This window comes from Mixophyes fleayi, chromosome 12 (assembly GCF_038048845.1).
Source record: "Mixophyes fleayi isolate aMixFle1 chromosome 12, aMixFle1.hap1, whole genome shotgun sequence".
Lineage (NCBI taxonomy): Eukaryota > Metazoa > Chordata > Amphibia > Anura > Limnodynastidae > Mixophyes > Mixophyes fleayi.
The window spans coordinates 55,905,743-55,922,130 of NC_134413.1; the positions used below are offsets into that span (position 1 = coordinate 55,905,743).

Here is a 16,388-nt window from a genome sequence, read left to right on the forward strand (position 1 = left end):
AATTAAAATGTATGTATAGTTATTTTACACCAGGACATATCCTAGTGTTGCCATGCAGCACTCCATTTTTGTGACCCATAGCTTTTAACTAAAGTACATAATTTCTGAATAGTATTTGGCGCACATAAATACAGTTAACAGAAATGTGGCCCTTTTTATGAGCTTACATTAATTAAAACTGTTGTCAGTTGAGGATTTATTTTATTGGTAACGATGCAAGGCTATCACATGTATTTTCTACTTTGACAGTTTGGATTGAAGTATTAATCAGCTGTAATGTGGCAAGAATGAATGTACTATCATTTAACCTAATTACACCAGATATTGGCAGTTCTGCATAACAAAAAATTATGGGCGTTAGTTGTCAGTAGGAAAACAGAAATGGCTTGAACAAACATTTTTATTAGTTAGTGCTATAACACATTACTAATTTGAAACACATTTGTAATACATCTTTGAACCAAAAAGAATGTGGTGCATTACAAAACAAACTCTGAAGATAATATATGAATAATATTCCTATTATTCACTAATATTAGCAAAACAAATGAATCATCCAGGCTATGCATATAATTTGCAAGCATCTCCATGGACTGTTGTGTTTCAGCAAACATTTATCTGTGAAAAAAAAATGTATTCCACACATGAACTAAACATTTTTTTTTAATTTTCCAAACTGTCTAAGAAACAAAAACTGGCTGTTATGGACAGTAATTTTCTACAAAGCTACCTGTAGAAACATTAATTCATTAATGTTCTACATTATGATTTCTGAATACTCTAAATATGGTGTATAAGTGAACAAACTCTTAAACATTTAATTTAATGTAAAGTAGGCTTATTTGGAGTTTGTAGCTCTGCACTGTGTATACTCATTTATTTACTTGGCTTTCTTTATTTTCTCCCTTGAGAGGAATCCTTGGCTGGTAAAATGGAATTCTTGTAATGCCTTTTCTCTCCTCAGTTGCTGCAAGACAGGAAGCTGTTGAAGTTCTTTTGGAAGCTCAGAGGAGGCGATCTAAATAACAACAAACACAAGAATTAGTGCACAACTCAGGATTGAAACCACCATTCCTTCCTATTAGGCAAAGATAATACAATGACATTTTCACAAATTGAAGCTTGTGTTATATAAAAATATAAAACAGAAAGCTATAGAAAAAAAAACAAGGGCACGTTTATACCAAGTTTCATTAATAATTAAGAAGTACAGTCATGGCCAAAAACACTTGAAGAAATGGTGCATTCTTAGAAAATACTGCTACATATAATAGTACAATAATAATAATAATAATAATAATAATAATAATAATAATAATAATAATAATAATATAATTTCCAGCTGAGTATACAAGTGCATATTGGGCTAACCTAATTTGAATGCCAACCTATCTTCTTGTTTTTATACCAAAACAGACAGTGGGGAGAGCATGACTGCTATACTATAGGACTTCACTAATGGTGTCCATTACAGAGTGCATGCTAAAGGCCTTTTTTCTACAAAGCGCACAGCAAAATGCTTTGGTGTTAAAGTGGTACACCTGGATAGTACACACAGAGCATATTAAGATAAAAGACTATGCAATCTAGAAGTACTATGAGACATGAATCTAGGAAGTCCGCAAGCTCGTGTATTGCAGAATTAATTTAGGTTATTGATTTTAGGTAAGTTTTTCAATATGCAGCACAGACTATATATAGCCTTCACTCATGGCTTAATGACCATAATATCCACGCCTTCAAATGGATATACTGTTGAACTGTTGTGTTGACAATAATTGTGTCATGTTTCTTTGCTGTTGAGTAAATAAAACTGTGCACTTATCCAAAATATGCAAGTTTCTTCAGTACTAAGCAAAATAACATTTGGGGGTATTTACCAAACTGCGGGTTTGAAAAAGTGGATATGTTGCTTATAGCAACCAATCAGATTCTAGCTATCATTTATTTAGTACATTCTACAAAATGATAGCTAGAATCTGACTTGTTGCTATAGGCAACATTTCTACTTATTCAAACCCGCAGTTTGGTAAATATACCCCTTGGTTTCTATTGCCTGGTGCATAATCATTTTTTTTATTTAGCCTCAGGTTGGTCTACCAATGAAGCTTATGTTCTCAGAATCATGTATAAAGTTAGTTTGAAAGCAGAAATCCCATGATTTTATTTCAGATATATCACTGTGGCAGGCTAAGTGTTATATATATATATATATATATATATATATATATATATATATATATATATATATATATATATATATATATATATATATATATATAAGGTATTTCCCATTTTTCCTTGGTTTGTTTTACAGAGTGCTATTAATGATTTATAATTCAGTGTCATGGACTACCGTGGCAATCACAGTCACATGATACATGATGTAGTGAGCAGAGAGGCTTTGGAGTTCCCCTCTGAAACCTGTGTACTGTAAAAGTCCTCCCCTTCATACTACCCCCTTTGCCTTCACATGATATGCTGAGAAATGTCACTGTGTAACTGGCAGCAATATTTTACAACCTCCAGAGGGATTTTGAAAAGGAGATGATTGTAGGTCAAATAAGAAAAGGGACTATGTATGCTTAAAGCAGCAATCCCATATATTTTTACATAGCAAGTACCTTTTAAGACTGGTAATATAATAAAATAATCAAATTCACAATACAGTGTGCTACAAGATGGATGCAAATGAATCAAGCTCAGAGGTCTGGGAAATGCATTGCACCTGATGAGTTGAGGAGAAGTATTTCTATCTATATTTTTATCTTAAATTTTATTAGTGCAATTTTGCTTAAAACTTTTTTTTGGGTTATTTTATATTTTTATTAGACATAAATCTGAACAATATACAAATACTGTTTCCATTAAATAATTTTTGCTGGTTTCAACAAAACATTTATTCATATGTATATGAGAGGATTTCAACTCAGGGTATTCCACTCAAGAAAGACTTTCTATTGCTACCGATGGACATTAGTAATGCAATATTCTTTCAACACAGCCTCCAGAATATTAACAACTCAGATTTAAGCATTCCTCGAGATCTGACTGTTGGAACAATAGGACCAGAGTGTTTCTCCACACACCCACCTGCAGACAGTGTCGGACTGGGACATAAAGGGCCCACCGGGGGAAGGCAGTGGGAGGGGCCCACTACAATGAGGTGTGGCCAACTGCAAGAGGGGGTGTGGTCAATCATTAAAGGGGATCTTGTCATCCTATGTACGACAACATATAGCGTCATAGTGTGGTCTATAAAGAAAAAGCGGACCTTGCAAACAGGGCTGCCACCAGAAAATGCATTGCCCAGTAGACAGAAACAGCAGGATTAGGATTAAGATTACTTTATTATTTATTATTCACTATAAAATGCCAAACAAGACAAAACATAAAAAAAAAAACAGACAACAGTGCGTATATATGGAAACCCTGTTTTCTATTACATTGTAGCATTGTGATACATGAACACATACATATAAATATATATTAATATGTATGGCTATACAAAAAAAATCAGCTACCTTGCTTAGCAGGGTATGAAACTCTTAATATTAAACAGAACCAATCTCTTTAAAATAAATGCCAATATAATAACAGTTTTCAACTTAGAGCTCTTTGTTTGTTGTAATTTAACCTATGGGCGCACAGTTGTTTCAATAAGGAACCCAATGATTGACCATGTGCACATTAAAATTATATTATTTCTAGAAATTATATAATTCTAGTACCAAGAATGGGTGTACTGGTAAATGGGAGCTTAAGATGAAAGTGAAAGTATTGCGTGTGTTTATAAAGGACCACAAACTACATAGGCATTATGACAGACAAGCTGCAGTAGTCCAATGATCACAGATTTTTCAGTGAGAAAGATAACAATACCCTGTTCTATGTATAAATATCAGACTCTTCTGTGGTTAATGTCAAGAAGCCTCCGTTTGATGGTAAATGAGGTTATCAGTGTAGGATGTGCCCCATAAATGTCTCAAGGTAATAACTCCTCACCCAACATGTGGGATTTTTTGTGTGAACTTCCCCGCACAGCTCATGCAGCAAATAGATATGTTGTTCTTAGTGTTCGTAACAGCACTTCACAGGACTGGGGATTCTGCAGCTGCAACATTTCAGAACAGACTGCCGACAGTGCTCACCTGACAAGCTGGCAAACCCGCTGAGATTGATGCTGTAATGAAAATGGCACAGAAATATCCGATGTATGTTTAATGGCTGCAGCCGACAAAATACTCAGCCGGATAACTCCGCCCCACCAATGAAGAGGGCGGGGCTATCAGGCACAGGGCCCCGCGGTGAATAGTCCGGTCCCCCGGCAGGCCAGTCCGACACTGCCTGCAGACATCGTTATAATAATGTCCAAAGCATTATATAACAATAGGTGAATGTCTCTTTAACATATGGAAAAAACTGTTGAATCTCCCTCGATAAAGTGATAGGTGAAACGTACGTTGGGAAGTGACGTCATTTCTGACATCACGGAACCCGACAGTGGCGTCTGACACCGGCATGGAATGCCGGAGATAAGAGTCCCATGTTATGTTATTTGCGTGTAGCACAATATATGCACGCGATTTAGGCATTATTTAAAGACTGGTGAGTACCTCTGATTTTGATATCGAATACTTGAATGCATATATGTGAGGCTATGAGTATGTTAGCATAGCACATATAATTGCAGCCAGTGTTTATCAGTTTATGGTGAAACTTGATACAATGCACCACCTATGTTTTAGAGTTAGGAGGAACCAAATGCCATTGAGTGCAGTATTTAATTAACATGCAGTCATACAAAGGGCGAATATGAGAATCGATGGCATAGCACAAAACACCTGATAATAGACTATCTGTGACTTATGTTGAGAAATATTTGAGCACAATTTGGTGTAGTATCTATTCAAAATACAGTGGTATAGGAGGTAGACATTGAATCTATTGTATTGGCATTATACACCTATGTAGTATCGTATTACCTGTAAGTAGAGATAAACACCAGTGCATATATTAATCATTCCTTGGAAATTTGAGTCCCCTCACATATATAATCAACCATACATTCGCCCAACTCAGGTGGAGTGCTTAATTAATATGTAGCTACATGAATAGTACTTATTAGAACTCAGTGGATAGCACTAAGTATCTATATACGAATATAAGGACAAGCTTTATATGATACACCATATGTGAATCACATTCAGTAGGAATTGAGCACAATTAAGTCCAGCATCTAACCAGGATATAGGGGGTTGCAACTGGTACCGATTCTGTAACACCCATATACCTAAAATTCTACCTGGGAGTAGAGACTGATACCTATGCACACATCAACTATTCCTTGGCATTTTGAGTCCATTCTCATATGTAATTAAACCCACAAATATTTAATTTGGGACTTTGAAGAAATTTGTGAGCAAATGCAGCACGGTGGCTAAGTGGTTAGCACTTCTGCCTTACAGCACTGGGGTCATGAGTTCAATTCCCGACCATGACCTGATCTGTGAGGAGTTTGTATGTTCTCCCCGTGTTTGTGTGGGTTTCCACCGGGTGCTCCGGTTTCCTCCCACACTCCAAAAACATACTGGTATTATTATTATTATTAATTTTTATTTATAGGGCGCCACAAAGTATCCGTAGCGCCGTACAAGGACAAACAATGGCACAGTACAGGTGAAACAGCACAGTACAAGTAACAGTAAACACTATAACTCTGGGGGCTCAGGCACAGCATGAAAGAGAGGGAGGGAGGGGAAAAGTGAGTATAGGCAGGTAACTATGGCCCAAGAGGGTGGGCACGGATGACAGGTTGAGAGTCACTGAGGGGAGTGAAGAGAAGCGAGAGGAGACAGAGGGCAGAGGGACTGAGAGGAGGTGAGCTGAGTAGCTGGAGAGCGCAGTTAAAAGTGATGGAAACAGAAGGTAGGAGAGCCCTGCTCAAAGGAGCGAACAATCTAAAGGGAGGGGAAGACAGACAGACACATGGATGAGACGGAGAGACGGGAGAAACGGAGACGGAGTCGAGGAAGGGGGAGAAGGGAAGAAGGGATGAGAAAGAGAGGTAGCCGACCGGTGGGAGTTTAGGCATGAGACTGGAAGGCTTTAAGGAAAAGGTGGGTTTTTAATGTTCGTTTGAAAGAGGACAGATTAGGGGAAGTTCTGATGGAGCGGGGGAGCTTGTTCCAATGGAGGGGAGCGGCGCGGGAGAAGTCTTGGATACGTGCGTGAGAGGAGGTAATCAGAGGGGAAGAGAGGTGACGATCGTTGGACGATCGCAGTGAGCGGGAGGGAGTGTGAATAGAGATAAGGTTAGAGATGTAGGGAGCAGTGGAGTTGGCGAGGGCCTTGTAAGTCAGAGTGAGGAGCTTGAAAAGGATTTTGTAGGGGAAGGGGAGCCAGTGAAGGGCTTGGTAGAGTGGGGATACAGAGGTGGAACGGCGAGAGAGGAAAATAAGCCTAGCAGCGGCGTTAAGTACAGATCTAAGGGGAGCGAGATGAGAGAGGGGGAGGCCGATAAGGAGAAGGTTGCAGTATTCCAAGCGGGAGATAATCAGAGAGTGGACGAGAGATTTGGTGGCATCCTGGGAGAGGAAGGGCCGAATGCGGGCAATGTTGCGAAGCTGGAAACGGCAGGATTTGGCGAGAGAGTGAATGTGAGGGGCAAAGGAGAGAGAGGAGTCGAGGATGACACCTAGGCAGCGGAGTTGGGGAACAGGGGAGATAGATGGTAGGTTAATAAGCTGCTAACAAATCGACCCTAGTCTGTGTGTCGTGTCTGTCTGTGTGTGTGTTTTAGGGAATTTAGACTGTAGGCTTCAATGGGGCAGGGACAGTTGTGAGTGAGTTCTCTGTACAGCGCTGTGGAATTAGTGGCGCTATATAAATAAATGATGATGAATATTTCAAATATTCATTTAGATACCCATTGCGGATTCCCTATTAGTTGGAATTTTATGTATATTCAAACACATTAAAATGGGTCAATATGATATATAAATAAAGTTCTGCTCCAATAATAGTCGACAATGGCACTGTAAGCTTCCTCTATTATATTTTAATACATACCACATACATATACACTATCATTTTTAACCAGTATTTCACCTTTGTGTTTGAAAATCAAACACAAACATTTCAATAAAATTAAGTTTTAATATGTAATGCTCATGTTCTTTCTCTTTTTTCCTTTATTATGACTATTAACATATGAGAGAGCACCCCATCTGTATACAATGATGGTATTATCCTATAACGAACAGATGATTGTCCTGCCTCTGTGTGCGACCACACTTCTGTGCAATGGCGCACGCAGGGGAGGTTTCTGGTTCCCCAAAAACCCCTCCCCTCCGGGAACCAACGGTACTCCACAGCAGCCGCGGCGCTGTCAAAGAAGTGTCCGCGGCAGTGCTGTATTGTAGTATAATACAGCGCCGCGGCTGCTGTAGAATTCAGACTCGCTGAAATGGAGCTGCTCTCTCTCTCGCTCTATTTTTTTTTTCACGGGGGGGGGCGCGGAACCCCCCCTTCTAAATCCTGCATTCGCCTCTGCTGTGTTTGTTGTGAATCGCACAGTGTACAATATTGTATATCTTTTTGTGGATCTACGCATGCCAAAGCAACTTTTCATGTATTAGATGATCCATAGAGCCAAGCTTCTTGTTGGCGCTAGTCAACACTTTCCGTAAAATGTAATTAAGTTTAACAGCCTTTACATGGTTTTCCTTATGTAGCTCAACAGTGAGACACATTTTTACACCTTTGTGAGAATAAGTTTTAGTTACCTACATAAATTTAAAATGTACACTATAGCGAAGATAACATCTTTGTTAAAATGTTTACCTCACAATGGTAGTTAATTGTTGAGTTTGTGGAAAAATGATACTATGAAGACATAATATTATCAATAAGTCCAAAAGGGTTTGCTAATACCAATACCGTTCTTCAGATAAGGAACTTTACTAAAAAATTCCCTTATAAAATAAGCACAAAAGCTTCATGCATTTATGTCTATGTCAAAAATGTTTTATCATTCCCCCTCTAACTAAAATCTGTAATCTATCTCTTTCTACTGGTATTTTTCCATCTATATTTAAGCATGCAGTAATTACTCCAAATTTAAAAAAAACAGAATTCTGACCCTAACTCTCTCATAAATTACCGCCCCATCTCCCAGCTCCCATGCCCCTCCAAGCTTCTCGAGAGAATTGCCTACACACGCCTCACACACTTTCTTACAGCAAACAACTTATTGGATCCTCTTCAGTCAGGCTTTCGCTCTCAACACTCCACAGAGATGGCGCTGACCAAAGTTGTCAATCATTTGATCACAGCAAAAAATAATAACCAATACTCTGTTCTAATTCTCCTGGATCTCTCTGCTGCATTTGACACTGTTGACCACTCTCTCCTCATACAAACGCTGCAATCCCTAGGTCTTGAAGGCACTGTCCTATCCTGGTTCTCTTCCTACCTATCTAATCAAACTTTCAGTGTTAATTTCTCTGGATCCACCTCTGCTCCGCTTCCTTTATCAGTTGGAGTTCCACAAGGCTCAGTCCTAGGTCCTCTGCTATTCTCTATCTACACCACTTCTCTTGGAAAACTAATAAGCTCCTTTGGATTTCAGTATCATCGGATACTATGCGGATGATACACAAATTTATCTATCCTCTCCTGATCTTTGACCATCTGTGTTGTCTCGCGTTACTGACTGTCTTTCTGCCATTTCATCTTGGATGTCTTCTCGCCAACTCAAACTCAATTTTTCAAAAACTGAATTAATAATATTCCCACCCAAGAACAGAAGCTTCCTGCCTGACATTTCTATTTCTGTCGATAACATGACCATAAATCCCACCCCGCAAGCTCGTTGCCTAGGTGTAATCCTTGATTCACAACTGTCGTTTATTCCCCACATCAACTCTATATCTAAATCATGTTACATACACCTAAAGAACATTTCCAGAATACGCACATATCTGACACAAGACACCGCAAAAACATTAATTCATGCACTCATCTCCCGCATAGACTATTGCAATTCCCTCCTTACTGGTCTTCCCAAAGGCAGACTTGAACCCCTACAATCTATTTTGCACGCAGCGGGTAGACTGATTTTCCTTACAAACCGTTATTCCTCTGCTGAGCCACTCTGTCAGTCTCTACATTGGCTGCCTGTATTTCAACGAATCCAATATAAAATTCTTCTACTAACATACAAGGCCATCAACAAAATTGCACCGACATACATTTCCTCACTTGTCTCGAAATATCTCCCTACTTGACACCTCCGTTCTGCACAAGATCTACGTCTCTCCTCCACTCTCATCACATCCTCCCATTCTCGGTTACAGGATTTTTTCCGGGCTGCACCTACTTTGTGGAATTCCCTCCCTCGCACAGTAAGACTTTCCTCTAGTCTTCAAACCTTCAAGCGTTCACTGAAAACCCACCTCTTCAGACAAGGTTATGATATTCCTCAACCATCATCTTAATTTCCCTAGATTACCCTATTGCCAACCTCTACACAGCTAACGCAAGACAACAACCTTCTGACCAACATTGCAACACACACAGCCCACTCAGTACTTTTACCTTTGCAGTCTGGCTGGTATATTGTGCAATATGATGTAGCACATGCCCTTGTGTTTCTAACTCCCATTGTCCTATAGATTGTAAGCTTTCGAGCAGGGTTCTCTTACCTCTCTGTCTGTATGTATTACCCAGTATTGTCTTTATTAATGTTTGTTCCCAATTGTAAAGCGCTACGGAATTTGCTGGCGCTATATAAATAAATGTTGATGATGTTGATGATGATGATTATCTTTAAACTATGCTGTCAAGGTATACTCACTAACATACGTTTCCTTCACTGACTGTATTTTTACTCTGTGTGACCTTTTATGTTTGTAGAAATATCTCTACATAGATTAAGTTGCTTCTATAAGCCTCCCTCCTTTTAGGGCACAGTTTCTTATTGTTCAATATGTTGCTATAACTATTGTCAATGGTTTTATTTTCACTAGTAGTTTCCTTTTAAAACATTAATATTATGCTATAAACTGCCTTCTGTGGGTCCAAACTACATGTCCTATATAAAGAGGATTTTTGTACTTCAATTAAATCCATTTCTCTGATTCCATTTGGGAGACACTGCTACTTTGGGATAAAGAGGGCTCGTGCTGAAATAAGCACTTATGTTTGAATCTGTGAAAAATATAAGAATCAGAACCTCCTCCCCTTCTATAGCCCTTCACCAATGACTAATCAGTTGGGGCTTTTTTTTTTTTTACTGAGAAAACCTTATAGGATACAATTGAAGAACTAATCAAACAAGAATAATAACTCAAACAGAGCAACACTCAACCTCAAACAGAGTGTAAAAGGCATGGGAACGCAGTCAATTCAGACACTCTTCTTGCCGAAGCAATATGTAGTAAAATTTACACTTTCCAAGTAAGGAATGTGCAATCAATGGATTATAAAGGTTTGAATGGCGTTCACTGTATTGCCGAGAGGACCAAGTGTAGGTCCCTCTGAGTTACTGGTGAACTATAGGGAAGGTGTACGTGTAGAACTCTCTGTAGAAAAGTCCAAATCTCAGGATTAATTGCGAATTTCTTTTAAAAGGACCACATGTCCAAAGAAGATCTGATCTATTAGTCCCGAAAGAGCAAAAGCATGGCTGTCAGCATAGACATTGCTGGGTGCAGAAGAAGCCAGTCATGCGGTTTGCTTTTCAGCAGGCTTGGAAAACTGAATGTTTTCCTGACCATGCCTGCTTGTTCCTTTGGCAATGGACTGGCCCCTTGAGGAAGCAAACAGAAGGAACAAAATCTCTTAGCTTAGGTTTGTGAGCATTCGCTGGGAAGAAAGAACTCTTTACCCCATGGCCTAAGAGAAAACCTGTCCAATTCTGACCAAAGCGAACATTCACCTTGAAGGGTAAGGCTTCCAGAGTCCTCTTGGACTCTAAACCTGCCTCCCAAGATCTAAGCAAAAGTGTGCATCTGGTTGCAAACACCCAGGTTGAGATCATGTACAGGATAAGAACTAGATTGAGGACTGCAACACTCTAACACTTCTCTCATTTGGTCCACCAAGAGCAACAATTCTGATCTTGAGGTATTAGTCCTCACCAATCTGCTCATCCCACTATTCTGTTTTGTTTACCCACGTGGCCACAAAATGGGTCCGAGTGATGTGCCACAGTGACAAAGTCTTGAAAATCCCTTCACATTCCTGTCAATGCTGTCCTTGAAATTCCTCACTGAATTCAACCCCCATTGGTTGAATTCCCCTATTTCCAGTGTCCCCTTCAGAAAAGGGGTAGTTAAGACGAAGGCACTTGAAATCTCCTATCAGGTTTTTTCCAGGCTTGACTCAAAATCTCTGAAAGGGAAGATGGGAAAAATTGTATGTCTTTTTTATCTTTTGAACAATGAACATCCAGAACCTCTGGCTTCTAAAGGTTAAGGGTCTGTCAAACAGTTAAAGCCAATTGTTTGACGCCCTTCAGAGGAATCCTCCTCCCAACCTCTCTGGTCCTCAAAATCTGAGTCTACCCGAATCTCACCCTCTTCCCGAGAGAAAAATTCAGATTAAGAATACCAAAGGAAATTAACCCTCGCTGATCTAGCGGATCTCTCATGCTTGCGAGGCTTCAGAGCTGAAAAGTTATCTTGGTTACTGTTCACAGGAAAGTTTAACTATCGGAGTACCTGTGGGTGAGTCGGCGCTTATTAGGAGGCGGTCACAAGGATGATGATATGGTTACCTCCTTAGGATGCCCCACAAACCTTGTAAATTTTGCAATGGATGGAGCTAGCAGCCTTGCCCAGGCTGACTCCACCATCTTTGTTGCAATCCCCCCAGACATGTGCAGACTGGGTTCCTCAGAAGTCACAAGTCGTACAAAGGGCATCTTGTTCAGAATGTTCATTTTGCAACTTTTCCAAGCATTTCGGACAAGTAAGGTACATTTTTCAGACTTAGGGCTAGATTTACTAAGCTGCGGGTTTGAAAAAGTGGAGATGTTGCCTATAGAAACCAATCAGAATCTAGCTGTCATTTTGTAGACGGTACTAAATAAATGAAATCTAGAATCTGATTGGTTGCTATAGGCAACATCCGTACTTTTTCAAACCCGCAGCTTAGTAAATCTAGCCCATAGATGTTGAACTAGTCCCCGTATCATGGCAGACAGTAGGGAGAAAATTTGTAGAACACATTCCAGTAAAAGTAACTGAACTTACAATAATGAAAATAGAGTGTATATATAATGATAAACTGCACTATAGCAATGTAGGCTGTGCAGAGCACTAACGTGGTGACAAAAACAATGGATAAACCCCTGCAGTACTATATTCAATATGAAGAGAGAGAAAATACAGTGACAAGGAAGACTTGCAAGAACTATCACTGCAGCATCATACTCGCGCTGGAAACAGGGTAAACAGACCACTGAACTGAATATATATTGTGGGAAAATTGTCTCACCTCTCCTACATAAGGACAGGTGAGGTCCCTGGCAAAATGCAGCTTAAGTTGACAGACATGGTTAAAAATTTGCATGCAAGACTCCTACGTTGAACTCTCACAGATAGTCTAATGAGGTAATTGGATTAAATGTAAAGGTTTATGGTATTTAAACCTGTACTGTGCAGCTGTGCATTAGGACTGATGCTAAACAAGTTGGTCAGTCAATAGAGAGCTGGACTGTGTTAGACTAGCATTGGATCACCAGGAGATGTAGGCAACGTGATGTTGTTTACTTGTGTCATCCTGACAAGAGTTTTCTCTTTATTGTGATGTGAACAATAAAGCATCATTGATTTCAAACAAGAAGCTGTTTGTGACCAATGTCTGCGGGGTGTCGGTGTCACGAGGGGTGTTAGAAGTGGGATTTGTAAAGGACACCCAAAACACAGCTGTCCACCTAGCCAACCAGATGCAATGGCGGTGAGCGAAGTGTAATGAATTACACAACAAACTGTTTAGAAAGCTGTCAATTACAGTGGGAGAAGCAAATATTTTGTTTGTGATGAGACAGATAGGACCAATATCTGTGAACTGGTCAGCACCTGTTTTTTCCAAAAGAAATGAAAAATGTAAAAAATTCCTGGGCATTGCAAACCTGCACCTTGTCTATTCTCTGAGCTGTGAGTTGGGTATGGTTCCAAAAACCCTGTGCATAGAAGTCTTGCTAACTGCCTTTGTACTGGATGAATATAAAGATCAAGTTTGTGGTTTAAGGGCTTCAATAAAACAAAGAGAACTTGTTGCTGGTACAAATTGTCTTTATTGCAGCTAAGATGGGCAAGAAAATCAATAAAATAGGTCAAAAAGAAAGTTTACAAACAGGTGTGTCTGAAATACAGTCCCAGCTGGAAAATTTGGAAAACTTGCATGGGAGTTTACAGAGTAGAAATGAACTTGGAAAATCTAATGCTCTCTGCACAAGTCTGGTGTTACCTGGGTCAGACTATGTGGCCAGGAAAGAATATGGTTGCTTGGAGAAAACTTGTATAGAAGATTATGTGGGCATGGCAGAGTATGATCGCATGGAGAAAACATTTAGAGAAAAAAATCTACTGGCTTGAAAAATAGTTGAGGGACTCAACAACAGTGTGTTGAAAAGATAAAAGCCCAAGAAGCTATCTGAGTCCTTGAGAAATGAGTTGCAGGCATTACAAAAATTGTCTGTAGAAAGAGAAAAAACAGTGGGCGCTCTTCGTGATATCAGCAGAGAAAGACCAAGAAATTGCTGTTTTAAACAAAAACTTGTCATGGATCGGCAAGAGGTGCACACATCAAGAGTGTCTGTAAAGGAACTTGTGGAATGCAAATTAGAGAGGCTGCATCTGCCTGTAGAGTTTGAAAAGCTTGAACAATTGCTCCATGAGGAAAAGACTCTTTCGGATAAGCATGCCGAGGACCGTGTCCAAGCTGTGGCCTTGGCATTTTCTCTGAGGAGCCTAGTAAACACTATGGAAGAGAGCATCTAATTGTGTAAACCTGAAGTCCCAGTACATAAAAAGGTGTTCCCCAGCACTGTTCAGCCCGAAGTGTCCCCCAAGGCCTATTCAGTCAGCAGAGCCTCATAGCGCTGTTTGGTCAGAGATTGTTTGTGGTGCTGCTGTTGGTCGAGGTCCAGCTGTAAAGGTGTTTGACCAGAGGTGTTTCAATTGCAGAGAACTTAGACACCTTCAAGCCAAGTGCACTAGTCCCCATAAACACAGGGACTTACCCAAGTTGGACCTGTCTTTCAGAGATTTTCGCAACTAGTGAACAGGATTTAAATGGAGTGACTGTGCGGGTAAACAACAGGGTTGTACATACAGTCATGGACTTCGGGAGTGAACTGACAGTGGTCTTCTGCTCTGTCCTGGCTGGGGCCAAGGTCATTCGGCTGCCCAGAGTTAAAGTGCGCTGTACACATGGGGCAACCAAGAGTTTGCAAAGGACTCTTCTGGAAGTTAGACTAAGCTGACGTATCCACTTATCCTGGGGCACGATTTCCCACTCTTTAAAGAGGCCCTCTGTGAGCGGGTCCAGCCGAACATGCCGGCAACTGAGTCAATGATTGGAAGGACCTGACTAAGAATTCATAGTTTCTGGACCTTGATATTTGGGAATTGCCATCGTGGAATGCTATACTGGAGGTCAATACAGGACTGCAACAAAAGTGTCACAGTTCACAGAAACCTGGACAGTCTGAATTAGTGTTAGCTGGTGACATCAAGGATGTGCCCACCCTGCCTGTTTGCGACAGTATAGACTGGTCTGATTTTCCAGAATTGTTGCATTTGACAAACTTTGCACAAGACCAGAAGAATGATATGACTTTACAACACGAGTTTAAATTGGCTAATAATGTTGGTGTTATTGCAGGACTGTCACGTTCAGAGAGGAATTACTAGCTGGTATTGACGCAGCTGAACATGGAGGCGCGGAGTCTAACGCACCCCCGGTATTCACCAAGGACTCGCGCATGGGAGTTCTGGCTTCGCTGGAAGAGGGTGCGCAGGTCGCGGTTCTCTGGGACAGCCACCAGCGTAGTAATGAGTGGGCAGAAGCGTAGTCAGACAATCCGGTTCGGAACCAAACGGGCGGCGCGGTACAAGGAATGACCCAAAGAATAGTCACAGGCAGGCCAGAAGTCAGGAAACCACACAGACGGCAAAGGTTCAAAGGGAAATCCACAGAGAGGTCAAACTGAGAGCCAGGTCAATAACACTGAAAGCAGGAACAATCAAACAGGGAGCTGGAGCAGGAGTGAAACCAATACTCTTGCACCCTAGTTGTCCAAGAGCCTCCTATAAGTACCCCCTAAGTGACGGCTGATAGGCGCGGGGAGTGTCGGCGCTCAGAGACGCTGACCGCCGACAGGAAACCGCCTAGCAACGGAACACCGAAGTAACGGCACATGCGCGCACCGAACTTGAAAGTGAGAAGGCATCCCGTTGCCAAGCACAGGCGGCCGCTTCTCGCACCTACTGTCAGTGCGGAGGTGATGCCTGATAAGAACCTGTCAACTCAGCAGGCTGTATGCCATCATATGTTTTCACAGAAAACATGTTGTTTGGAATTGCTGCTGTAAAGGGGAGGATAGTAGAACAGCTGGTAGTTCTCCAGGTTCATGTACCCTTACACCAGGCTTGGCTAACCTCTGGCACTCCAGGTGTTGCATACCCTTCCAGCAATAAGCGGCTATATATTGGCAAAGCTTGCTGGGGCTTGTAGTTTCACAACACCTGGAGTGCCACAGGTTAGCCAAGCCTGCTTTATACCCTTAGTGTTGGGAGCAGTGCACACTCAGGTAGGTGGCGGACACTTAGGGGAAGGAGGAACAAGGGAACAGATTTTACTGGCCCGGAGTCTATCTAGCCATGAAGAGGTTTTGTAGGGCTTGTGCAGTGTGCTAGAGAACCTACTCTACTGTCACAGGACAGCTGCAATTTGCTACGGCTCACGCCCCAGGTATCAACTCCTAGAACCGCTTCAGAGGTCTTTGCCTATAGCAGCCGCCTTTCCCGTTGAGCTAGATACGCTCTGTTGAAGTCGTATAATTGGATGAACGAAAGTATATTGGTTTAATATTGGTTTGCCGTGCGTATTGCGAAGCGTACGCCACGTGTTACGTGACGTGGTGCGTTCGCACGGTAAAATACGCACGCACACACTCGCATTACAACAGTTAGTTATTTATATCATTTCATATTGGTTCTGTTACACTGTAATTCAGGAGCAGATAGTATTCGGTTTATTATTAGTCTATATATATATATATATATATATATATATATATAGTGATTATATGTACATTGTAGTGTTATTAAAGGTTTAGGTAAAAGGAAAGGTGTCATGCCTGATATCATATT

General features: G+C 40.9%; 1 protein-coding gene across 4 annotated transcripts in view; it reads right to left on the bottom strand.

The window, feature by feature from the left end:
- Positions 1-386: 386 nt before the first annotated feature.
- Positions 387-16,388, bottom strand: part of EXD1 (exonuclease 3'-5' domain containing 1) — a 208,068-nt gene continuing 192,066 nt past the window's right edge. For all 4 annotated transcript variants that reach the window (XM_075193375.1, XM_075193372.1, XM_075193373.1 and 1 more), the window contains one exon: positions 387-1,018. In XM_075193375.1, coding sequence (XP_075049476.1) covers positions 881-1,018 — 138 coding nt within the window. In that variant the 3' untranslated portion in view covers positions 387-880. The remainder of the gene's footprint in view (positions 1,019-16,388) is intronic.